At 38.3% G+C, this 25,976-nt stretch overlaps 4 protein-coding genes across 7 annotated transcripts in view; 2 read left to right on the top strand and 2 right to left on the bottom strand.

Moving 5' to 3' along the window:
• Positions 1–1,160: 1,160 nt before the first annotated feature.
• On the bottom strand, positions 1,161–9,417 carry LOC146450621 (DNA repair protein RAD51 homolog 2-like). Of its 2 annotated transcripts, none has more exons than XM_085100201.1 (10): positions 9,130–9,417; positions 8,467–8,580; positions 7,780–7,890; positions 7,209–7,345; positions 6,746–6,865; positions 6,182–6,337; positions 4,239–4,266; positions 2,537–2,755; positions 2,260–2,363; positions 1,161–1,380 (listed from the first exon to the last, which is right to left on the bottom strand). In XM_085100201.1, coding segments are annotated over exons 1-10 (1,077 nt in total). In that variant the 5' UTR covers positions 9,217–9,417; the 3' UTR covers positions 1,161–1,379. The 2 variants fall into 2 exon arrangements, with proteins under 2 accessions (XP_084956327.1, XP_084956326.1); XM_085100200.1 differs by having other exon boundaries at positions 2,260–2,359; positions 9,130–9,413.
• A 20-nt stretch (positions 9,418–9,437) lies between these two features.
• LOC146450622 (SPRY domain-containing SOCS box protein 2-like) lies at positions 9,438–13,350 on the top strand. The gene is made up of 2 exons (XM_085100204.1): positions 9,438–9,704; positions 10,585–13,350. The coding sequence occupies exons 1-2, from the start codon at positions 9,497–9,499 to the stop codon at positions 11,031–11,033; spliced, it is 657 nt and encodes a 218-aa protein (XP_084956330.1). The 5' UTR covers positions 9,438–9,496; the 3' UTR covers positions 11,034–13,350.
• On the bottom strand, positions 12,913–17,207 carry LOC146450623 (methionine synthase reductase-like). Its single transcript, XM_085100199.1, has one exon. It carries the CDS (start codon positions 17,082–17,084, stop codon positions 14,703–14,705), a length of 2,382 nt encoding a protein of 793 aa, XP_084956325.1. The 5' UTR covers positions 17,085–17,207; the 3' UTR covers positions 12,913–14,702.
• A 113-nt stretch (positions 17,208–17,320) lies between these two features.
• The window catches only part of LOC146450624 (myotubularin-like), a 30,968-nt gene continuing 22,312 nt past the window's right edge, over positions 17,321–25,976 (top strand). For 2 of the 3 annotated variants that reach the window (XR_014860270.1, XM_085100197.1), the window contains exons 1-4: positions 17,321–17,509; positions 23,516–23,689; positions 24,400–24,563; positions 25,204–25,385. Coding sequence is in view for 2 of the 3 variants with exons in the window: in XM_085100197.1 (XP_084956323.1) it covers positions 17,438–17,509; positions 23,516–23,689; positions 24,400–24,563; positions 25,204–25,385 (592 nt within the window). In the remaining variant the exon portion in view is untranslated. Of the gene's footprint in view, positions 17,510–21,497; positions 21,713–23,515; positions 23,690–24,399; positions 24,564–25,203; positions 25,386–25,976 lie in introns of those variants that run through there. The other variant, XM_085100198.1, reaches the window with a different exon arrangement.

The raw sequence follows: 25,976 nt of genomic DNA on the forward strand, positions 1-25,976 counted from the left end.
CTCCGGACCAGTAGAACATTAGTGCTTTATGCTTCTCCCGTGGTGCTTAGCTCGATTACTTTCACAAAGTGACGTCTAGCACGCAACCTCGATCCCAGCTCTTTCCCTTCAATGAGAAAGAGGTTGGTCTAGTTCGATATAAATTTTATCCGAAAGAAACCAATGCCACGCATTTTCCCATTGCGTGCCGAGGTCCCTGTATACAAACGTTTGCAACATATCCAAAACGACCTGCCAAAACGGATTGACCGTAAAACTACCCACCCACACCCCTCCTTCTCCTAAGGTAGTCATGGGCTAATCTCGTACCCAGCGAACCAACTGAGATCAGGGTACGAGATTAGTCATGGCCACCATAAATAGTTTTCAGTTCCTGTTGAAGCCTTATATTGAAACGTGATAACATTTTTGTCTGACCAATATTGGATAACTTTTGAAACACCGTATTTCAAAGTCTAGATATCTTCCCGATTTTTTGAAAAGGAGGCTGTTGAAACTTAGGCGCTTTTCGCGAAAAGACACCGAATCAAGGGTTTTATGGCCCTGAGAAGGAGCAGAATGATTGAAAAGAGAGAAGACAGGAGAAAGAACAGAGAGCAGAGGGAAAAAGAACTATGCAACCTTTTGTTTCTATATTGGAAACTTTGGAAGTAGTTTTTGAACGATAAAAAACCAGTTCGCACCGTAGAGAGTCCGTAGAGTAAAGAAGGCTGACATGAGCGGTCCCCTTTTCATAATAGGGAGCTTAAGCAACAAAGACGGCAAAGGTAACGACAACACCGCAAAACAGTAGGTTTAATGAGCGAAAACAATCGCTTTGCACGTGCGTTTTACATTTTGGTACATTTCTTTGCCGTCCTCTGCAAAACAACAACTTGAAATGACCAACTTTAAGGTTTTGTGGAGAACGTGAACGCACGACGGTTAATTTTTCATTTTCTTTCTTAACTTGTACGCCACTCCTACCAATTTGGTTCCTGGATAGTTCGCCATTTTTGTAAAAGTTGAGCGAGTTGAAATATTCGCGAAGTAGCACAAATGAAATAAAGATATATTTTCGGGTGACGTTTTCGTTGCCGTTGCCTTCGTCGTGGCTTAAGCTCCCTATTAATATTACCCTTGCCACGACGTCACAAAATAAACCTTGACCAACGTCAAAATTCGATATCGACATAGAAAACTTAATCTAATATCGGTTAAATGTCGTAAAATTGCTGCAGTCCTTAGCCGGTCAAGGGGTGACCACCAGTGACGTTAAAACTGGAAAATGCGGGCAGAACTGACCGTCTTTGAATCATCTCATACGCTTTTGGACGTTTCCATTATGTCAAAACGCTGAACGAACTTGAATCGGCTGAAGGGAAGGGTTTCCACCATGTTCTAGGAAAAAAGAGAACAAAAAAAAAAAAAAAAAAAAATTGCAAATTGAGAGCGATTTAATAGACCGTATTCGTATTCTCGGTATTAAACTGGAACTAGCTTGCACACGAGGCTTATGCGGGGGAATCTTTTCACATGCAAATAGTTTCTAATATATTCCCCCGCAAGAGCCTCCATTGCAAGCTTGATCCAGTTCAATACCGAGAATACGAATATGGTCTATTAAAATAACAGTAAAAGAGACAACAGAACTTTCGTACACAACACTGTTAAATTTACTTGGAACTCTTTCCTTCAAAAAGCCTGCTCTGCTTCCAGATAATAATAGAGTGTAGAATGAGAAGAGGGAAATAAACCGAGAAGGGGAGGGGAGGGGGAAGGTAAAATGGAAAGAGGGAAGGGGGAGTAGAAATATTCCTTGCTGCTTCAGGCTGCAAAAACCAGGAAAGCTCTAGCCGTGTGGATTGCCTGTGGCTCTTTTTTGACGTAATGGGTACTAGTCCAACTCGGAATTATGGCCGTTAGCGCCACAGAGTAGATGATTTCTGCAACAAGAAGCAACTAAGGAGTGTATTCGTTTTAGAACCATTCTCGAATGAGAATATTTCCAATGACATTTTCGTGCATGTTTTATCGGCCATTCTCATTCTTGGAGTAGAATCAGAACAACGACTATTCACAAAAAGGCCAAGAAGTAACAATGAAGTGTCGGCGGGCTAAACGAATGTCAACAGCAAAAAAGAAAACCAAGTATTATTCAATCAATCACTGGTCCATCTAACTGAATTTAGGTGTGCTCTGCTACTAACTATGATGTGCACTCGATTAAGAAATTTGCCTTTTATTAATGTTGTCACTGTTCACAAAAAAATAACTCACCACGATGAGAAGTAGTTTCTCGTTCCAAAACTATTCCTTCGGCTTGGATTGTGTACACAAAAGCAGCAAATGGAGCTACTGGTGACTTGGAAATCAAAACCTGTCTTGAAGGAATCATTTCAGCCAACAGATTAATTTACACAGCCCAGAATAACTCAGCTTCTTCGTAAATGATATTGAAAAAAAACAAAACAAACAAACAAACAAACAAACAAACAAACAAAAAACCCAAGAAATCATGAAATGAAAAGGAAAAAGAACAAAATTAGTGCTTAACCTGACGAAACTTCTCGTCCAAATACTGCACAATCAAGCGCGTATTCACTGCGTGAGACCACGTGTTTCCCAATGCCGCAGTCACGTGACTGCCATCTTCCGCCTCTGGCTCAGCATCCGCGCCGTCTACGTCCTGAAAAGCCTCGCTGCCATTCGTGGCATTCCCCGCTCCAGACCCCGCGCCAACAAAACGTGTGGTGATTTGATTTGTCACGACTACCTGGGGTAAATTTTGAAGGAAAGGAAACTCTCAGAATAAAATATTTACTCAACGTGAAATTTGCCTTTTGCATAAACTATGCCTTTTGTAAGCGAATTTGTTAATACTGATAACATCAACGGTCTTGTGGTGAGTACATAGTTCTGTAATATTTCAATTAATTCCAGAAATACCTATTTCCTTCCTCATTTCAGGCCCTGCCGGCAAAAACACTTTTGGAAAAACTGTCCCGCCTCGTTGAGTGCGAAAAGGGCCCAATTTTCAGCGTTTAGCCCCACTAAGAACAGCAGGCAAAAATCAAAGTAAGCCAGCCCAGCGAACACACAAAAGATGAACTTTTGCACAATTTGCTTTGAGAGGAAAATGGTGAGTGCAAATTCGCTGCTCATCTGTCATTTGGATTGTCTCGACCATGTCTGAAACATGAGGTAGAATTTAGGCCAAAGGTGTTTGAGTGTCACACTCTTCAGTTAAAAAACGGAAAGCCAATTCCCAGCCTCTGAACTCATCCAAACTGAAGGCAAAAAGAAGTGCTTAGAACGGTTTTCAAAATCGAGTGTTGAAAGTAATTACGCATTTCCTTGGTTTTGCTTTACTACGCTCTGTGATTGGTTGGCAAAACTCGCGCCACTTTGTCAACCAATGAGAAGTAAAAACCAAAAACAATCGTGACTCGCTCGCACGCGTTTTCCCGCGTTTGGCGCCGGTTACATGCATTTGCTTCGAGTTCTGATTGGTCCATCACGCTGTTTATGTATGTTGTGATTGGTTTTACACATTTGCTTTGGCTTTGCTTTACTGTGATTGGTCCAAAAAACTCGCGCCACTTTGTCAACAACCAATAAGAAACAAAACTAAAACCAATCGTGTCTTGCTCGCATGCGTTTTCCCGCGCTTGGTGCCGGTTACATAAACTTGCTTCGAATTCTGATTGTTTCATTGCGTTGTTTGTGTTGTGTTGTGATTGGCTCGAGTGATAACTTGGGTTTTGGTTTTACGACACTCAGTTGAAAACTGTTCTATTAAAAGCCCCTGCAACGTCTCAACATTGCGTTAGCGACAATGAACGACCATTCATTCTGTGTGCTAACATGTAACGAACAGGCGGCCAAAAATCCCTTGTCTTTCCACAACTCGCTGCACACTGAAGGGCTTTTTAACCAATTGCAAAGCTAAGTAAAGGAAACACCCAAGAAAAATCACCAGTACCCTTCTATATCCATTAAAAGGGCAGTTGCACACGTTGCACGTTGCACAAGGTTGTACAATTAATGAAGACGGAGCCTGGTCCTGGTTGCAGTAGCATTTCTTGCGCTCCGGATTATTTCATCGTGTGCAATCATGGATAACACGGTCGAAAGCTGATTAAAGAGTACAAGAAACACAAACTGGGATAACGCAAGCAAATCCTCCAGAACGCAGGGAATGACACTTGCAGAAAACGTTTAATTATCTTGATGTAACCTGGTCGTGAATTTCTTACCGGAATATGGAAACTCTCAGCAATGAACCTGAAAGGATGAACAAAATAAATTAAACATTTTAACACCTTCGTATTTTTTCGCTTTACTTTAAAATCGAAGACCTCTCCGAAAAGATTTTCATTCGCTTGTTTTTGGTATTCACAATGAACGCAGTAAAAACGCATCTTCATGGAGGTCTGATACTCGTACTTCTTCTAACGTTGTCATTTTATCGTTCTTGAAAAGCAGGGTCTTCGATCACTTTTCTTTTCAACATTTGCGCCGGTTTGAACAGCAGGCCAAACTGCAACAAAAATTATCTGCGCTTTTGCCGTGCACCAGTAACAACTGTTCTCGAGACTCTCCACTTTTCGAGCTAAAGTTTTCGTATTGCTCCGTGTGTTTTAGATGGTTTATCTGCTAACAGTGTTGGCGAAGGTGAAGCCGGTTTAAAATAGAAAGAAAAAAAAAGAATAAAAAACAAACCATTGTGGACGGGGCCTTTACGGCATTTCTACATCGCATAAAATGAAACTTCTGTTATAATCACGGGAATAATGTAGACGCCTACACTGATAGCAAAAATTTTGCCCGGCGGGACGCATTTAAACTCACACAAATACTAAATCCAAAAAAATTAAAGCCCGAAAATTTCACAGTGCACCAATCAGAATAAATTTGTTACTTATTCTTTAGGCAAAACAGTACTTTGGCAAACCCATGAATGAGATGGTTTTTGGTAGACATGTTACAGCAGCGAGGAACATTCCCACAGCGGCAAGTAGCTCAGTCGTGTTGTATTCCGCGTAAGTTGAAGCATTTCATCTCATTCCGCCCTACGCTGACAGTCACTGAAAAAGTTGTCCTCAATCACAAGAAATTTGTCCGAAACTTACTCCCTCGAAATCGGCCCAATAATTTACGTTTTGATATAAGGAGCTTTAAGAACGACGACGGCGAGAGGAACGAGAACGTCAAAAAACAAAACAAAACAAAAACCAAAAAAGCACTAGGTTTAATAGCCAAAACAACAACTCTGCACGTGCATTACACTTTTGGTACATTTCTTCGCCGTCATTGCACGTCTTGGACGTGAAATTTCCTGATGGCCGGGAAGTTTTATGGAGGACGTAAACACACGACGAAGAATTTTTCTTTTTCTTTCTAAACTTGGGTGCGGTCTCCAAGAATTCTACTCCAGGAAATTTCACCTACATTTGACATTTCTTGGATACCGCACCCAAGTTTACAAAGAGTAAAGAAAAATTCGTCGTCGTGTGTTTACGTAAAACGTCCCATCAGGAAATTTCATGTCCTGCTCATGCAGTGCCGGAAAAGAAATGTACCAAAAAGTGCAATGCACGTGCAGAGTTGTTGTTTTGGTTATTAAGCCTACTGTTTTTTTAACGTCGCCGTCGTCGTTGCTAAAACTCCCTAATAGGGACCTTACGAAAACACCACGGCGACGGCGACGTCAACGGCACAACACAAAAGGCTTAATGAGCAAAAACAATCGCTCTGCACGTGCGTTTTACATTTTGGTACATTTCTTTGTCGTCTCCTGCAAAACAACAACGTGAAATGACCCAATTTAACGTTTTGTGGAGAACGTGAACACACGACAGTGAATTTTTCATTCTCTTCCTTAACTTGAACGGTACTCCTACCAATTTGGGTCCTAGCAGTGCACAAAGGAACTAAAGTTATACTTTCAAATGACGTTTTCGTTGGCGTCACCGTCTTGCATTCGTAAGGTCCCTATTGACTGGTACAAGGAAACGGCCTTCAGTATTTTAACAAGAAGTGTAGTGCAGTGTATTTAGAGTATTACTTCCCCTATCCGTTCCTTGGATTGTATGATAGTCGATTAAAGGGTCACCTTCCACCATTTGTTGTGATGGTTTCTCCATTCATTTCAGTGTTGCACCTAGGAGAAAAATAACCGACCTAGCATCTTGCTTACTTCAAAATTGCTGCCTCCTTGGAAAGAAGTGCCGTTCTTTCATTCAAGTTTCTGGAGACCCTGCTGTCAAACTCCTTTCTCACAAGTGATGCTATGGAGTCCAAGATGACGAGCTTCACATGCTTAGAAATCACTTCCTCTTCAAGCCTCTGTAGCCTACAGACAATAACATTGACTTTTACAACAGTATAAGCGCTACACAGCCTCAACCAAACTACCTGAAAACATTCACTGCCTGAATGAAAACTCTAAAGAAACTCTTGCCTTGCATGTCTCACTTGCAAGAATCCAGACTTTTGGACACCCTTTTTTTCACACTTGCAGTCACACTTATGCCCCCCACCCACCCCCCCCCCCAAAAAAAAAAAAAAAAATCTTGCAAGAAAAAGAAAAGACGGTTGTACCATCTACTTTCATTGAGTGTATGTCAGTATGACTTACAGCTTAAAGTAAGAAAATGTGTAGCAATAAGATTGAGTGTGGTCACACACACTTGAAATGCCTTCACCACCCAGACTACAATACTATATATAGCTACCTGATTTAAGTACATTTCTATCTTACCTTTCCCATAATGAGCTGCATGTTGATTCCCAATAAACATGCACCCTCTCTGACAGTTGCACCAGTGACTCCTTTGAGTTAAAAATGTCTGGGAACCGGTTAGATGCAATTTCAACCAGCCTAAGACAAAAGAAATGAAAGTAGGTGGTATCTGAAATTCAAAGCCCAAAATTATACATGCTGTATAAAATGCTTGAAGTCAGATTGTAGTGATTTCCATATAAATGTGAAAGGGCTGTTTGTCAAAAATGTAGGGGTCCTGAGTGATCCAATATAGTGCTTGAGAGAAATGCTTCAGAATGTAGACTATGATTGTGCACTGAAAACTCCCACTTATCTTAAGATGCTTTATGCAACCTGGCCCTGAGGCCTGGATTGATAGTCTGCAGAACAGTCTTTATAGCTGAACTGGACTGTAATCTGCAATCTATGGGATAAATAAGACATTGCATTGATCTCCAACCTTGTTGCACTGAAAGCCGCCTCAGTATCAATATAAATCACATTGGCATCCAGTCCCCCTCTGTCCTGAGGCATGGCTGCCAGCACACTGAGCATGATACAAAACTGAGTCTTGCCACAACCTGCTGGTCCTGCTATCTATGATTGTAAAGACAAAAATTATGGTAATGAGAATTAACTGCTGCTTGGTTAAGCTCAGGTGCTAAGGGTGCGAGGCGGCAGAGCAGAAGGTTACAAGGTAAAGGTTAACTTCCACTAATTGCCACAGTATTTAACTCTCATTTTGGTAGATTGACGTAACCACTGCAGTAGTATTACTTATAAGAACTACAACTGTTGGGTATGTTAGTTCATCACAGGGTTTAATCCCAATATTTCGTTAGGTTTTCCATAACAGTTTGACACCAATTCACATTTACTATAAACTTTGCTGACTTAGGACAGACAATGTAAACAGCTGGAGACCTCAAACAGGATTTATTTAGGAACAACTCATAGTAGGTTGTAATAATAATATTTATTTTTTGATGTGAGAAGGGAGAAAGAAATTCCTGTCTAGCTCTTGAGGTCACCTCTGTGATTGTACCACAAGCCAGCCCTCCATGAAGCCGTGCATCAAGATCATCAAGTGACGTTGAGAAGAATGACTGCTGATATTCTGATCTTTTAAGAAGAGAGTAGGCCTGAAAAAAATAATTATCAGAGGCATACTAAGTTTAAACAATAAAAAAGTGAAATCAGACTCTCCGTGATCTTAGTGATGTAATAAGAATAAGCTGTGCTATTTTGTCCGCTGTCACTGTAGGTTTGTCTGTAGTGTAGTGGTTATCATGTCTGCCTTGAACGCAGGAGACCGGGGTTCGAACCCGCACCGGTGAACCATATTTTCGCATAGTACGTTATATCTTGCTTTTACATGTTGACTTACTTTAAACAATACACCAGTTACAAAGTTTACAATCTACAAACTACCGCACGTGTTTCATTTAAATTTCAAACTGCTCCTTAATATATGAGGTAATGGGAGGGACAGGGAGGGGGCTAATGTGAGAAGGGCTTGACTGTATCTGAATATTCTGATTTTGAGTGTTTACAGACTGTAGGAGGTGCCTTCAATGATTGATTGATTGATTAAATGAACAAATGGATGAATGAATGAATGAATGAATGAATGAACAAACGCCTAACTGACTGATTAGATGGATGGATGAATATGGTCTGAATATTGTTTCCAATTTTTCTGTATAAATGATACATACTGTTTGCATCTTTGGGATAATCGACTGACTCACAGCTCTCTGAATCTCTAACACCTCTTGGTAGCTTGTTCCAGTGGACTTGAGAAGCTCCAGGACATTCTTCTGAAGCACATCCTACATGTATTTGTTCCCAAGATAAATTACAACAAACTCACACTGGAGCCAGCCACATGAGTGACTACAAACAATAATTTTTTTTTTATTGAAATGGGTGCATTGCCCTTATAAATACCATCATCATCATCATCATCATCATCATCATCATCATCATCATCATCATCATCATCATCATCATCATCATCATCATCACCAGAGGCCATTACAGGGTTCATAGGATATTTGGGTAAAATGTCATGTTACAGTGTATAAGAGATATGGACAACTAAGGGAATTATTACCGATTCTGTATATTGAGAATAGATAATCCGGAATATAAAGCATCATTTAAGGGTGTATAGGATATTTCGGCCGCAAATTCTGGATGTGTGCGATTTAGAGATCTCCCATCGTCATCATCATCATCATCATCATCATCATCATCATCATCATCATCATCATCATCATCACTGTCAGCACTAAGCATCACCACCATCACCACCACCACTTCAAGCTGAGTAGGAATCCTATTTCGCATTTATTTACTTCCCTATAATCACCACTCACCTTGCACGTAACTATCCGCTGTTTGGCGAGTCTTTCCACGATTTCAGGTCGTATCCCATGGACACGACGTAGCTTCCGAGACGACATATTTTACTTGTTGAGAGGTAAATCTAAAATACCCATATTTCGCTCGTTCTTGTGTTTTTTATTCCAAAATGTCAAAGAATCATAGCTCCGTTATTAAGATCTGTTTGACCTAGTTATTTGCTTGCATCGCGCGTGACAATTTACACAAACTTCGTCCGCCATCTTGCTCCAATCCAGAGCTTAGGAGCCAAGCCCCTGTGGTGAGCGGTTACCTAGTGAAGGATTGCGTATGATAATTTTAATTTTTTGTCAGTTTTCATTCAGTTAAGATTTTGTTTGAATGCTCCAGGGCTGTGAAAGTCTCCAAGAGAAGTGTCGTCGCGTGATTATCCGCACGGTAGGAAGTAGGAAGCTTCTGCGAAGGTTACCGCTTCCACGAAATCTCGTTAATTGGCTGAGGGAGTATGACGAGCCTGCAGCTTTTGATCCTAACTGCAGTTCAGATGAGGTGGTTTTTTCCAACAATAACGAAACTATTACTTTCACAGGTGAGATTCCAAGAAAGAACAATGTTTGAAGAAGTGAAATCAATTTAAGCAGCTTAAAATATTATTTTTGTCTATTTGTAAGCTTAAGCTTATGTTTTTGTTACCAATCAATCAATCAATCAATCAATCAATCAATCAATCAATCAATTTCCTGGTCCCAATTTAATAAGGAGCCGTATAGGTGGTTTTCACCTCACACATCATCACGCAAGTGAAAAAATAAAATCCTCAACCATCCAATAGATAAAGTCAAGAAATTGATATGATGTAGAAGAGTGATACATAAATAACGTTTGAAAGCCACAGGGCTGTGCGATATCTCCTAATCAAGTTATTCGAGAAAATGTACCACAGAAAATTACAGAGTTTAGTATGGGACGCCATGTTGGTGCCCCGTCTGATGGGCACCAACATGGCGGCCGGAAACCAGCAAAAACATCTGGAGTTTACCTTGGCTATTTCAAAGCCTTTCTTCTCTCTGCTGAACTTTCACACATATTTGACATTAACGCTTCTATTACATGTTAGCTGATCAGACCTAAAAAAAAACATGAGGCGAATCGATATTTTCATGTACGTGACATGTTTAGAGCAGCAATCCTTCTGTCACGCACTGCGCAAAAATCTAAAATTCAAACTGCTCTATTTTCAAAACAAAGAATGCTATCCTGCTGAAGACAAGCAAGCCGATGGAAATCTAGATTTTCTTATATGTGATGAAGATAAAAACCCAAAATTGTGTTTAGTTATGAATTTCAGTTTTTTATGACGTCATGTGAAAACCAAGAATAGGTGTCAAACAATTATTGACAGGAGAGTCAGATGGCTAAGTTTACACTTAATGATTTATTTTCCCTGTTGCATTTATCTTTTCATTAAGGAAACGGCTATAGTACAACACTGATTCTTACTCCTGATGGTCATGGTTACACTACAGGAAAACATGAATGGGTCTTCTACTGTAACAACTGCAGAGGACAAGTTGCAGTGTGTGTAGTAACATCTGAATTCAAGAAGGAAAAAGCATTTAGAACAATGCCTGCAATTGGCAGGAGAATTGGTTGGGCTTACAATCAAATTGGATTCCTCACATTTGAGGTTCCAATCTGGGAGGCCATTGGTGGTCGTCGCAATGAAAGTTATCACACGTGGGATATGATAGGAATTCTTCTTGACCTGGATAAAGGGACGCTAGGTTTTATGAAGAACGGGCGAGAATTAGGAACAGCATTTTATAAAGGTTTGCGCGGCCAAGAGGTTTACCCAGGTGTTAGTTTATGCTCTGGACGGGAGCAGGTTACCATAGTAACTAGCAGGACCTATTTATGACACACCCTCAGCTGTTAATATTATAACAAATAAAGAATCCTTTTAATGTTTGACAAATTCCCGTTTGTCATAGTCTAAGTCAGTCAGCTACAAATGTGCTACACAAGACTTGCTTATCATTTCAAGTGTCCACTTTGAAAAGGTTAAAAATGTAGTGTTTCAACATGTCTGGGACAACCATCGAGCGCCATTAAAGGGAAAGTGTCTGAAAGAAGCAGTTTATTCTTAAACATTGAAATAGGTAAAAGCATTGTCAATGTCAAGCTTAACTCCTGTGGTCCATTTCTCAAAACTCCTGAAAAGTGTTCAGGCCTGAGAATTGTTTTAATTTCAAACCCATTTCTTATTGATCAGTGGTAGTTTTTCGTACAAACTAGCCTCATGTTTCTTCGCCTTGTAAAGTTTTCAACTTTTAAGTTTTCAAAATTGTTAAAAATCAGATTTCTGACAATGTACATTGTGTCCATGAAATAGTTTTTCGGGCCCAAAATGTTTTCAGGACTTTTGAGAAATGCATGCTTGGACATTGCTAATCTATTTTAAAATTGACATTAGCCCTGGGGTTTGTTCTAGAGTACGGCATTCTCATGTTGCTGCCATAAAACTATATCATTCTGGTGCATAAAATTAATTTGCATAAGCCAGTCAAACGTGGTACAAAAGTTTCACTGAGGATTGAGTAAGCGATGCTCCTATTAAAAAAGATGTTGACAACTGAAAACCTTTTACAAGTATGGTTGTATTGTAATATACCGAGAATTCCAGTGTGTAGTGCAGATTGAAAGAGAAAGCATCCTGGAAATAATAGGACTTGGTGCATAGCCAACCTATAGTGCATTTTAGATAGCTTTTCAGTCATCTTTTTAGCTTAGATTCACTGGATATTTGCATGTGGTCTTCAATTCCTTCAGAAAATATTGCTCTGATGTTTCATCCGCTTCTTTGCACTTCATTTTATGATAAAAAACAGAAATCTTGCTCATAATTAAATAGGTTTTTATTGCAAACAAAACGTAAAACAATGGATTAAACATCAGGGTAATGTTTCCAGAAGAATTGAAGGCAACACGTGAAAAATCAGGTGAATCCAAGTTAAAACAGTTAAAACAACGAAAAAAACAACCTAAAATACACTCTAGCTCAGTTATGCATTGAGCTCTTCAGTTCAATCTGATGTGGAGGATCTTCATGGCAACCATTGCAGTGTAATGTGGGTGAACTTTCCTCTCTTAGTATTAAACAACTCCACTCCACTCGATCCTTGAATCAACAAAATAATTATTATTTATTGGATTTTGACCGGCCGTGCGATTAAACAATTTAAAAAGAGCTGTCATTCATATACAAAATTAGTAGTCTTTACTGACTGGCAGATGCATAATTATTAAATTAAAAGTTGTTTCATCTGTGTCTAGTGCAGTATTTTTCACATGGCTCCTAGGCAGATCAATAATATTGATGTAATGATGACTTTGTGCATAAATAAAGATCGACAAAGTTGCTAGTGTCACAAGTAAGCAGCTAAAGTATGTAATTTATTAATAAAGACATTTAGATTCTAATAGAAGTACGAGTTTTTCCAATAAAGAGTGCACCCATGCAAAGCAGTGTCATTTTGGCAGGAAAATGAGATGGCCGTCATCATTTTACTACAAGTTTTTGCAAAGCTTTTGAGTTTTTTGTGTAGTGGCAAAACCAAGTCCTCAAAACTTAGGTGATCTTCATCTTTTTGGAATCATGAAAGAGCTTAGCCATCATTATTCAAAACAACTTTGTCATGGTCATTGCTTACAAAGAGTGAAATAAGGCTTCCTGGGGTAGATCTCTTCTTAGTACTTTGCTGAAATCTTGAAATCAAAACTCGTATTTGTAGTCGTACTCGTACTACAATCTAAAGGTCTTTAATAACTCAACGTAACAGCATTACCAAAACATCTCTACAAGTAACTAAATATTTATGCAAGAAATGCAACCTGTTATTGCAAGCAAATTGAAATACAAGTCACCAAATATTTTGCTTAAACAAAGACAGTGTTCCAAGCAGCAACACAAAAATGATGTTGGCACATCCTTCAGCCTGTACATGTAGCTGTTCTCCCAGAAAGCCAACAAATTGCCAAGTTTGGCTGTCAATAGAGAAATTGGGTATAATCCATATAAATAATAAATTATTAATTAAAACTTAACTTGTTATATATTTTTATTAAGTGCTGACCTTAACAAAATAAGCATGTAGCTCAATAACTTAATTTGTAAACTTACTAGAACACATGCTGTGCTAAGCAAAACGATTATTGTAATAAATTTTTATAATTCAGGGTGTTTATCAATATTATTTCAATCAATGTCAAAATGGAACAAAAAAAAAATTCATACATTTATGAACCATTACTCTGAAAAAAATTCCACCTAACTGCAATCGGAAATTTGAGAACTACATAAACTGGGAAACGTATTTCTTCTTAAGTTCCACATTAACCCTTTCACTCCCAGGAGTGATTAATATACAGTTTCTCCTTACATTATCAATACATTGTCAACCAAACAGGTGATGAGAATAAGGAAAATCATCAACTAGGTGATATTGTTTGATGTAACATCAAATTCTGTGAACTAACTTAAAAACAAATGTATGGCAGTCAGTTAGGAGAATTAACATTCAGATCATGGGAGTGAAAGGTAATTAGGGTAATTAGATGGCTTATAAGTGAACAAAATGTCCATGTGAGAGGAAAAAATTTTAATACTAAAAACATACAGCTTTACATATACAGTCAACTCTCGCCTTGCGGACACCTCGCTATTACGGACACCCCGATAATACGGACAGCAGCTACATCCCCGGCAAAAAAAATATTACAGACGTTTGACTGAAATAAATTCCTGCTAGTACGGACTCTCGTTATTACGGACACTAACTCGCGGTCCCGAGGGTGTCCGCAATAAAGGGAGTTGACTGTCCAGCATAATTTAAATTTTAAACCAAACTGGAAGTTGTTTGCCAATTCAAACTGAAAGCAGTTTCCATATACCTCCTTGTTTAACTCTGTTTAAATAAAATAATCAACCCACAATGAATTATCATTACTTCAACAACCAGTGGACTACAAAAAAACAAAAACAGCAAGTTGATTGAAGCCTACATGTACATGTATTAATTATTATCGCAACTTATAAATGAATTTTTTCAATGGATGACTGGACGCCAAACCAACTAACACCTTGGTTAGCATCTTTGTTTTCCGAATCTTATACCACAATGATCTCCATCTATGGCCATGAAAAATGTAACCGTTTGTTGAGTCTTGAACTTCAGACTGAGATAATTCATCATTGAAAGGTGTACAATGGACATGTACTGCACAAAAGCACATTCATGTAACTAATTCCCTGATGGTTTCTGTTATTAAAAATTATTCTAACGAGGAACTTTTTGTTTTACTACATGTACATGTAATCGTGATAAGCTTTTCTTAGCATTCCTAAATTTGGACTTCTCATAATAATAACCTGTACCAGCTGCATACATGACAGTTTTCTCTCTCTCAACACTTGATGAAAACCAACACGTTACTTCAAGTAATAAAGTAGTAGTCAAAACTATAAATTTCAGAGTCCTTTATCAAAGGATGACAAAATTTTTGTGTTCAAAAGAAGTTAGGTCATTACTCATGTCCAAATATCCTCAAGGTATTGCTTGTTGTTACGCAGTTTCATCATTTCGGTCCTTGCCTCAGTGACGTCTACACCCTTGTACTCTTGAACAATCTCCAGGAAAGTATCATGCACATTTCTTGCCATGTTCTTGGCATCACCACAAATGTAGACCACTGCTCCTTTGTCAAAGACCTGTTTAGCTACCTCCATGGAATGCCGTCTCAAGTTATCTTGTACATACTTTGGCGGAGGACTGCCATGTAACTCATCAACTGCATCACGGGAGAAGGAAAGGAAGAGACGCGACAACACGCCAGTTGAAAGAAACTGCTCCAGTTCTTGACGATACAGGTAGTCTCTTTCTTTGTGTCTGCAGCCAAAGAACAGCCACGCTTCAGAGAGTGGTGCTGCCGGGTCTGTGGTCTTCTGCTTAAGATCCCTGTGCTGTAGAAAGCCTATGAATGGTGCCACTCCTGTTCCAGGACCGATCATGATGATGGGCGTCTCTGGGGTGCTTGGTAGTTTGAAGTTAAGGCTCTTTCTCTGGAAGACTGGAACCTTTGGTGTCCCTTGCAAAGCCATCTCGGAAAAGCTCTCAGTCATTTCCTTCTTACTGCTGTTTTTGCCTTGCCTGTGAATGCTTGTAATCCCATTGAGCCAGCCAGTGCAAACACCTTGTTGTTGTTCTCTTATGCTCTCAACAGCTGGCATCTCCACTATGTTGAACACAAAATGAAGATGAGTGGGATTTTGCAATGGAGAGCTTGACACCGAGTAGGGCCTTGCTTTCAATCGTGGCAGCAGTTCTAGTAATCTTTCAAAAGGAGGCTGACAAGAAGGAAAGGCATTGAGAAGATCTAGCAAGGAAAAATTTGGTTCTCTTATAAACCTGGAGTAATCACTCATGCCTTGCTTACTGCAAAGTTCTTGAAGCCTTCTTTTCTCCTGAGGGTCAGTAGCCTGCTCGGATAAAACCCTTACAAGAGCTTTGCTTGGGACAGCTCTGATCTCCAAACATGTTGATAAGGTATGTCTGATCGTTGAATTGTCTGGAATGAAGCTTGGAACGCTAGCCCCCTTTTTGGTTGTCTTTGTCATCAGTTGAATGGAGAAAGGAGTGTCAGCTTTTTCACTCAACCCCAACTTTGTTATCAGTGCCTCGACTTCTGAGCTCACATTTGGACAAACAATACCAAAGGAGTCACCTGGCTCGTAACTCATGTTACAACCTGCGATGTCAAGCTCTATATCTAATGCAGTCTTGATGGAAGTATCAGCTGTCAGCTGTCTTGCCGATACTACAGTTGCCATGGAAACATCAGAGACGGCACTTGGAAAGCTTGCGCCATTGTGTAAAGGTAACAATTCACAGTCCAGTTTGTGGTCAGGGTGGTATATGATCTCTAAGTAAGCTGGTGGAAGCTGTGGTATTGATAATGCACTACATGACAAAGGTGGGGTAGACACTTTCAGTTGTTCACCTAGAGTGAGTGATAAAGTGTCGTCGGAGTTAAATTGCTGAGAGACTTCATTTTCCACTGCTGATGTACTCTGGCCATTAACAGAGTTCTTTGGCTTGGGATTGGTAATGTCTTGAGTTGTATTATGACCATTTGTCACATCATTAGGGGAGTCTGTAGCATGTAAAATCCCATTGATACTCTCTGATACAATGTTACCACCCGTTCCTTCTGAAGATTTGCCCTCACCATTCATAACCAAGTCTTTGCTGTGGCCGATCTCCAGAGCTACAGTGTCATTGTTTGATTGCTGACTTCCCTCCGCCTCAATCCTACCATTGGTTACTTCTGGTGATTTAATGCTACCATTGATTACAATGTCTGTCGGTTGATCGGCTGCTGTAACTGTGGTCTCGCTGTCTGTATGGCCTCCCTCTTCTGGTGACAAGCCCAAATACCTTCTTACTGCTGGCCATAGTCCCTCTATCCAGGGCTCTACCGTCAATTCCAACCCAACCGCGTCATCCGCATACCCAGTATCATAAAACTGCCGTGCCCCAAGGTCCAGTAACCTCTTGTCCAGAACTTTGCCGTTGTTGCAAAAATTAGTGTAGTTTGTGTCACCCAGCGCGAGGAGAGCGTAGTTCAAGTTTTCCAGGTGTGTGCCAGGAAGTGTTTTCTTCTTGAGTCTTCTCAAAAATTTACCCATGGTGTCAGGTGGATCACCTTCCCCAGTTGTAGACACTACGAACACGACTAGCGACTCTTTTTCCAGCGTGAACTTTTTCTCTGTGAGACTAAGGCAAAACAAGTTCGAGTTGAGACCATGTTGTTCCGAGAACTCGTGAATTTCTTCGGCGATCGCCTTGGCTTGGCCAGTCTGCGATCCGTAAAGAATTGTGAATTTGTTCGCTGAAGAACTGCTTACGGGCATGGTGATTATTCTAGCCTTGGCTTTGCTTAAAAGTGTGAAAGAAACGCGAAAAATATTGGAATATCGAGGAGCGTTTAGAATGTTACATCACCTTGAACAGAAAATCATTGTAAAATCCCGTCACGCTGAAGCTCTGTAAACTAGAAACCGATGATATAAGAAGACTTTCAATTGGCTCATTCATTTGTCCAATCAACGTTGTAGTTAGAACTTTTTCTATTTTTGTCACGTGATTTTCCTCCAACAAAATATGGCGGAAGGGGTTTGCAATATAGCAATATTTGGAGGAAATCGGAAGAAGTCGTAAAAATGTCATAGAATTTCCGCAGAATAAGACCATTTAGCCAAAGGTTATGGCAAGAAGTTCTCTAACCCCTGAACAACTGTTGAGGATTTTCAATGAAGCTCCTTCGTCAACTCTTCTGGTGAGTACAAGTGACATTTTGATCCGGCAATCTTTCTGCAACTGGTACCGTACGATCGATATAAAATCTTTTTTTTTTCTTTGAGCCAACATTTCGGCTAGTTTTTATCAAGGATAAGCATATGTCTCTCCTTTTGAGGAGATGTGCTGTCATGATAGCTTTTATCTATTTTGTTGATTGTATATTTGTTTGATCTGACAGTTATTCAAAGGTAACGTAAGACATTCCCTTGTAACCTAAATATTTTCAGTTCCTACATGCTAAATGCTGCCTACGCGCTGGACAAATATTATTTTAAATACATAACACACGGCAAACTTGAGTTTTAATAAGCAGTATGTCTTCCAACGATTGCCCATTTTGCTTAATAATACTTGAAATTGAAATTGAAATGCAATGGAATGTGACAGCAGCTATTTAGTGTCAACATACTGTACTTGCTTACGATTGCACAAATCAGTCAACAACAATTGTCATCACTTTCTTGTACTGATGAAAATTATTTTCTCAGGATTAAGAAATTTACCTGTAATCTGACTGAGAGTCCCAACAAAAAAGAATTGTCATGTGGCTTACATGTATACCAGACCACAAAAAGTTGGTCTAACACTAAGGTTTAAGTGTAGCATTGGTATCTCCAAGACCGCGATAATAATATTGTCAGTATACTGTCAGGTCTCAAGTTTTTAGTTTAAATGTATGGGGGAAACCGGTCGCTTTGCCCACAGGTTAACTGACGCCTACAGGTTGATTTGCCTACACTGAAGTTAACTCGCCAACACATTTGAAGTTAATTTGCCTACACATGAAGTTATAACTCGCCTATACTGTAGTTGCCTTTATCTTGATATTAAACTTGAAAGAAATGAGTTGTGTTTGATTAATCCACTGATACTGTGGCTTGGGGTTGGGAAGAGATTTGGATGCTCGCGCATGACTTTGCTGGCTCTAAAGCAACTGGCAATGGATGGAACAATGCTTGTGCTTCAGGGACGTTTTTTCAAGCTTTCAAATATCTCGATGTTAAAGAATTCGTTACTTGTATGGATGGCAATGATCATTTATAAGTGTCATTACTGTGTTGGTATAAGTGCAAGCGAGTCCTTATAAGTTTCATCATTTCACTGCACAAATGTCTCAAAGCATGTGGCAAATGAGACCGTTTTTATGCTAGAGATGTTAAAGTAGTCTAGACGCATTTAACATCTTAGATGTTAAAATCGTCTGTTAAGTACATCTAAATGACACACTTAACTAAAGACGTTAAAGTCGTCAGACATTTAATGCGTCTGTCTTATTTACCTTTTTTATACTAGGCGTTAAAGTCATCTCAAGACGACTTTAACGTCTCAGACAACTTCACGAATGTGTGAAGCTTAAAACTCTCTGCTCGAAAAAAAAAATCACGCCTTTTGTCTTTTCAGTTCAATAGACGTTGATTATTGGGATACGAATCCCTGTAAACATGTTAAAGCATGCGTTACTTGTGTGAATGATAATGATCATTTATAAGTGCTAGTATAAGTTCTAGCGCCGAGTCCTTATAAGTTTCATCATTTCACTACAAAAATGTCTTAAGGCGTGTGGCAAATAAGACCGTTATTCAAACCATCAACTATAGGTTATTTCAAATCAAGTGTATTTACTGTGCATGCCCTAGAAACACAACAAAAACTGTTGGTCTAGCGTGAACATAACAGGTGAGACCCCATGTATTTTTACCAGCTGAGTGCAATCGGTATGCACAGCAACCTTGTGAGTGACACACCAGATGTCATCACTCTGAACAACAAAATTCAGTGCAAACCAAAATACATTGTAAGATACTTACTGCAACCCTATAACATACTCACTTAAAAAGGAAGTTGGGGTGGTGGGTAAATGTTTCCAACAACATGGAACTGGCAATCATAAAATGATCTGCCAAAAAAGGGAGCTCATTGTAAAGCAACAAAAGCCCCTGCAAAAACTGCACGGACACCCTTATAGCCAATGCATGGGGATTGACTGCAGATCAGTGTTGTCAAGTTGTGTTTTAAAACTTCAACTAAATTGTATTTAGCCACATTAAAAATTTATACAGGTTTAAATTACCATCATATAGCAGATGCTAATTAATGTATATGCATAATTTATACTTCTATTGGTTTAGTTGATCATAATATTAATTACACGTATGCAGAGTTTCAGATGCTAATAGCAAGGCATACATGTGACCTCCTAGGACTTAATTTTTTTCCTGGGAGGTCACATGTATGCCTTGATTGGTTTGGAATCTGTTGTCAGTGTCTTATATTCTGACACATTCCATGGGGTCTACAAATATGTATGAATAACTAAAGGCAATTTCAAATCACATACATATCCCCTCTTGCCATTTTCAGACTAGATTTACATGTACAATGTAAAACAGTGTTTACTTTATTAAATTAAACAAGTTTTGTGTTGTGCATATTGCTAAGATGTCTATAATTTTTTTCATTTTGTTTCTACATGTAATAAAATAATGATACATGTATTCAAAAAGGCATTAACTATATATTTATGAATTTTTGTGCACTGCAGCACTGGGCATGTACTGTAACTGAGAAATCAGATAATTAATTCTGCAGTTTAAATTGAAGCATTGAAGAAACTATGTAATTTCCTCCTTATTCAGGGCCCCACTGAATATCATTTTTGTGATGTGGGCTCCCTGTATAAAGACTGTAATTATTATTGCTCATTAAGTAAGGCAAGGTCATCCAATCATGTTACCATGAACCCCCAAATTTTGTTCGCCCAATTACTTTGCTTAACTTAGCTGTGAGGCCGGACAGTAGAGTTCAGTAGAGCACTAAACTCTGAATTATCATTATTTCAAATTCAGTAATGCTGTACTCCTTCTGTTCAAGGCAATGCTTCTGAATGCAATGCTCATGAAGTGTTAACATTCCTACCCTTGATGTCTTGGTTGTCTCTACAATAATCTCTAACTTCCTTTTCCTTGCCTCATTTTTCCTAAACAAGAGAACAAATCTCTCAATTGTGTCATTACCGGTATTTTGAATTCAGTAATACTACATTTATGCATACACTCTTCCTCTTCAAGGTCAGTTCAAAAGCATTTGAATGTTATGCTCATAGAATGTATAGTACATTACAGTTCCTACCCTGGGTGTCATGTTTTGTGGTTAAATTTACTAATAATCACTTCCTTTTCTTTGCCTCACATCCTCTCCACCTTCCCACACCTGTCTGATAAGTTTTGTAAATACACCCTGTAGCTACACTGTATACCTCTTTGTCTACTTGTAGAATAGGAACTAATCTTCTTTTCATTCATTCAGATTTCAGATTTTCAAAGAGCTTGTTTTTTTTAATTCCTTTAAAAAAAAAATTTGCAGGTTGAAGTACACAGTCATGTATTTTTCTTGCAAAATTAATGATAAGACATACTAGCATGCTTTCCAAAAGTGTACTCACCATTCAAATGAAAGCCCTCAAGCCAAACTTTGTCTTCAGGTGGATAAAATCTTAAACTGAGTGTGATCATTTTCTCAGATGAAAGCTACTGAACAGAACTGCATGTATTCTGTAGCATTGTGGTGTTTATTTTGCTGCACAAGGTGACTTGATCTAACCTTTGAATCTGTAATATTTTCCTATAACAAAACAGTGTGTATTTTAGAGAATTAATTTTGTGAATTGAAAGTAAATTTTTTGTTGGTTTAAACTTACTTTAACATAGACATAATCAATACCTTAACAATCATGACTCCCATCCTACAAAGGATTTACGTACTTGGTTACTTGTACCACTTGACATTTAACCTGACCTTTTTGTAAAAATAGCTATATGAACAGTATTTATTACCATGGGTACACCCCCGATCAATGACATGACACTCTCATGTTTTCATTGTCTCCCGTAAATGATCTTTGACTTCCTCCTTTGTGAAGTGCAATGTAACATTTAACATCCATTTTTGGTCATGTGCCAAGCATAGAACAAACAATTTGAATATGGATTTGTGTAGATAATTTCTAGCCAGTCTAGGGAACAATGCAACTATTCTTCAAAGATGGGGATGTTAGTAATGTTATCACATTTAAAGGACAAGTTGTCACTTCACATTCACAAGAAATTTTGTTGTTGTTGTTGTGGTAATGAGAAGTACAGGCTTTCAGTGTTATCTGCACTTAGGCCAGGACTCATGTGAGGTGATGAATATTTGCAGATTAATTTTTTATTGGTTTACTAGTCATTTTTAGTTTATCAGAGTTATGATCTTTGTCTTTACATGATCCATCTTTTGTCTATAAAGTCTTTTTTTTTTGTGAACCAATTTATATCTGACTGTGTGCATGACTTGATGTGTATTTTGTAAACTCTTGTGACATATCTTAAGAACAAGTTTAAGCACATAAGATCACTATCATTTTGTGAGTTTTAATAATTAGAAAGGGTAAAGTGTTTTTAATAACTTTTATCTTGTCACTGATCAAAATATGTTGCGTGCTTTTTTGCTACTTCAATCTACAACTTGAACTAACAGTAGGTTGGAGTACAAATTTTTTTTAAATATGTGTTTTAAAGATATGCCAGTGCACTAGATAATTAGCAGTGATGTCATTATTGACAACCCTAATTTCTTGTCAATTTACATCTCACACGGATCAGGTGATGTGTCTGAGTGTAAATGTTTTAGTCTGTAGAAGAAATCCTTAGCGTGCTGCTGTTTGGCAATCCTTTTATCAAGCACCCTTGAAAATCCATGTGATTAAACATAAACAAACATGGAATTGAAAAGGCATTTTAAATTATTCACCAAGTTAACATTTTTTAAACTTAAAAGTTTATTTGTTGTTGTACAACAGTGTATGGCTCTCTCTGGCTTAGTGTAGGCATGATCATGGTCCATGATGGTTAGAACAAGATTTTATTCTGTTGTCATACTGCATCTTTTAATGTAATTGAAGGTAAGTTATCCAGACACCTTGTGACTCTTGAAAAATAGCCCAGCTAATTAAGAACCCATGAAGTTGTGAAAATGTGCTGGTGTTAATAAAAAAAATTATCAGCACTGAACACACCATCAAACAAGATTTTATAGATAGATAGATAAAAATTTTATTTATCAGACAAGTTAATAATAAAATTTAATTTATTTATCATTATCTTGTCTGGAGGGTACAGAAGACAGGGTGCTAGTTGGGGGGCACAATGTATCATGTATCACAAAAAACTGTTTCATTTGGTGATTTTCAGCTTGTCTCAACTGTATCTATGGATACGCTGTACAGTAGCGAATTAAAAATAACCAGCTAAAATTGCCTGTGGAAGCAAAAATAATTATTACATGAAATTCATATAATTATTTGAACTACAGATGAAGGAATTTATAAATGCATATTCACGAGAAGCCATTAAAAAAATCCAGGCTTGAACAGGATAACCTTGACTAATAATAATACACTTAGAGACTGGGTAGCATGGAATAGTTGAGGTAACTAATAGACTTGTGGCCCTCTATCTCAAAAATTCTTACAAAACTAATACAATGTAATAGGAAGTGTACATAGAAATGTGAGAGCTAAAAATACAATGTACTGTATGTCAAATTCTAACATTGACTATCAATAAAAACTAAAAATATCCAATGATCTGATAAGAAGACGAATTATGAGTAAAATAAAACATAACTTGAGAGCAAATAATCAATGAATCAAATGTTAAACTATAAAATGATGTAGTTTCTGTTGTGCATCAAAAAGGTTGTTTCTATTCCATTCTAATATTGTTCAGCAATGTGTTTACTTTTGATACATGTAACCAACATGAATATCTCATTTTCAATTAACTAGGACTTTGTGCCAATGTACATGCTAATTTTTTAAGCTCTAGTTCAATCTGGTCTGGATAATTAAGGTTTGATCATATTTTAATTTATAACAATTTATTTCATTAAGTAATCATAATTAAAAATTAATTATTAATAGTGATTTTCTTTTTTTTTCTTGCAGCCCTCCAAGGTTGCATTACGTGAAAAATTTTACACTCATCCTCCTCTGTTGCCAGGGGAACAGATCGTCTCACAACAGGATCATGTGACTTGTGTCGACACCTTTAGTGATATTGCTCAAGGCATTCTCCATATCACTACTTACAGGATTATCTTTGCTGGGACACATGCACAGGTACACAACACATGTACACGTACAGTGTGCATTTAAAGCTTTCACTCCAGATGCTTACATAGAATTTGAATTTGCAATGACCCATTAATAGGCCATTTTGATTTGTAAAAACCTTCAGCTGTAACTACCAACCTATCAAAGGCAGTTTCACATTCAGGGCTTGGGTAAGGTCAGGTACACTGGAGAAAAAAAAGGTGGAGCTCCGATTGAAAATGTTTCAGTATTTCAAAACTTTAAATGCTCTCTAGGCTTCATTCAGCTCACCAGATCCTCCTCTAGATCTGCTGCTGTATTCAACACTAACCAAGTTCTTGGTCTGTACTGTAAGTTATGGACCAAGTTTCTTCCTGTTGATATATGGCCCAAGCGAGAAGCGGGGAGCCCATAAATCAACAAGAAAAAATGAGGATCCGTAACTTACAGTATGGACCGAGAAAATGATGTTAGTAAGATACAATCTTATATCGCTGTGGTTAGTCAGGCAAGCAGGAAAGGAAACTTTCAAATTTAGTGGGCCGTACAAATAAAATAAATATGGCCTGCAAAATTGTCAAATCACATTGCGTGTACTAACTTAGAGATATAATAATTATAAACTGTAAGAGTGGTTGACAGGGAAGAACCAGAGAACCACTGAATACAAAAATAATACTTGGTCATGTGTCAGTGAAAAGCAACAATGTCTGTGTACACTTGGTTTTTCGTTTTAGCATTACGAGGATCAAGGAGAACATGATTTCACTGACGCCGAACCTGAAGAAGTTGCTAGACGAGGTCATCACTTCCAAACACGTTCCAGACCTGCCTCTGTTGGCCACACAAAACTGCATGGTGCCAGGAGTTGTGATGAAGGAGAAAGCAAACAGAATAAAAGGTACAGTATGTTGTCAAACCTAAGGGGAGGTGCTATGTTCTGGACTGGGTAGTGTAATGACCTTTTGATTTGTTGGCTGGTTAGTGGAGATGGGTTGTTTCTTACAGCAATTACCTAATCAATAACATGACCTACCAAGACAAAAGCGCGAATGAAGTTGCGTTTTGGTGGACGCCAATCTAAGGAAAGCCGTTGAAATTATTTTGAATTCTCACAAGACTTCAAGGCAACACACAGCCAAGAAATTGAGAATTTAAGATGAAAATTTAAAAATTAATGGAAGAGAAATTTAACAGACTGCTACAGGGTTTGAGCACTCAGTGATGGAAAGTCATAGAAATTTAAAATTTGCATTCCAGGCCTGGAAAAGTCATCAGTAGAAATTCAAAAAATTTGACTGGGTCCTGGAAAGTCATGGAATTTCAGATTATTCCCAAAATTGTTTTTAGCTGATGGTTAAAAAGTGAAAGAAAGTTAGGAAACTTTGTGTTAAGTATGAAAACATTAAGTGAGGCATTTTGCTCATTCTTTTCACCAGACAGCAGTTTATTTCAGCAGTCAATTTTGAGACATGGAATTGGATTAAAAGTCATAGAATTTTCTTTCTAGTTTCCACATAACATAATTCTCTTTCTCCAAGGTTAACTGCACATCACCAATCCACGAAATTCAAAGGAACCGGTGGTGGTTTAACAAGAGGGTTGCGGCACTCTCAGTCAATGATAAGAAAGATTCCTGCGGATTTTGTTCTTCCTGGGGATAATCAGAATGTGAAACTCCGAACGATGAGGCCCATTATTCTGTCAAATGTTGAACATGTTGGTGAGTGTCTTGTCTCAAAGTGCATTATAGTGCGCACAGCAGATTGAATGATCTACATGTGATTTTTCGTGATTGAAATTTCATTGATCTGTTTATTGTCAGGGGAGCAGGACCATGGCACTCTGGTGAGAGCACTCGCCTCCCACCAATGTGGCCTGGGTTTGATTTCCAGAGTTGACACCACATTTGGCTTGAGTTACTTAATAGTTGGTTCTCATCCCTATTTTTTTTTTCCTTTGGTGGGGGGGGGGGGGGGGGGGGGGTTCTGGTTTTCCTCCCTTCACAAAAAAGTAACACTTTTGAATTGCAATTCAACCAGGAATCAGTGGTGTATAGTCACTCTGTAGATATGTTGCCACTTATTAATAACAATAATTTAATGATTGATTTATTTTTGTAGTGCTTTATTTATGTCTGATTAGTGAAATGTGTTGTGCTAGTACAATCAAGTATCCATATGGACAGTGCACATGCTTACAGTCATGTAGGAATTATAATGCATATACCAGAAAAATCTCAAAAAAAATACAAAATTTTCTGTTGGTTAAAAGCCCAGCACAAACAATGAGAGCATTTCAAAAATTTAGGTGA

Source organism: Pavona decussata, unplaced genomic scaffold, assembly GCF_977016875.1.
Source record: "Pavona decussata unplaced genomic scaffold, jaPavDecu1.1 SCAFFOLD_438, whole genome shotgun sequence".
Classification (NCBI taxonomy): domain Eukaryota; kingdom Metazoa; phylum Cnidaria; class Anthozoa; order Scleractinia; family Agariciidae; genus Pavona; species Pavona decussata.

What these genes read in the sequence shown, in the direction of transcription:
- LOC146450621 (XM_085100200.1), bottom strand. Translation starts at nt 9,216, where the DNA reads ATGTCGTCTCGGAAGCTACGTCGTGTCCATGGGATACGACCTGAAATC. An exon ending in GCGGCTTTCAGTGCAACAAG is followed by an intron (nt 6,866 to 7,208) that starts GTTGGAGATCAA and finishes CTTTTGTCTTAG; the next exon opens with GCTGGTTGAAATTGCATCTA. An exon ending in AAGGAGGCAGCAATTTTGAA is followed by an intron (nt 4,267 to 6,181) that starts GTAAGCAAGATG and finishes TCATCCTTTCAG; the next exon opens with GTTCATTGCTGAGAGTTTCC.
- LOC146450622 (XM_085100204.1), top strand. Translation starts at nt 9,497, where the DNA reads ATGCTCCAGGGCTGTGAAAGTCTCCAAGAGAAGTGTCGTCGCGTGATT. An exon ending in CGAAACTATTACTTTCACAG is followed by an intron (nt 9,705 to 10,584) that starts GTGAGATTCCAA and finishes CTTTTCATTAAG; the next exon opens with GAAACGGCTATAGTACAACA.
- LOC146450623 (XM_085100199.1), bottom strand. Translation starts at nt 17,084, where the DNA reads ATGCCCGTAAGCAGTTCTTCAGCGAACAAATTCACAATTCTTTACGGA.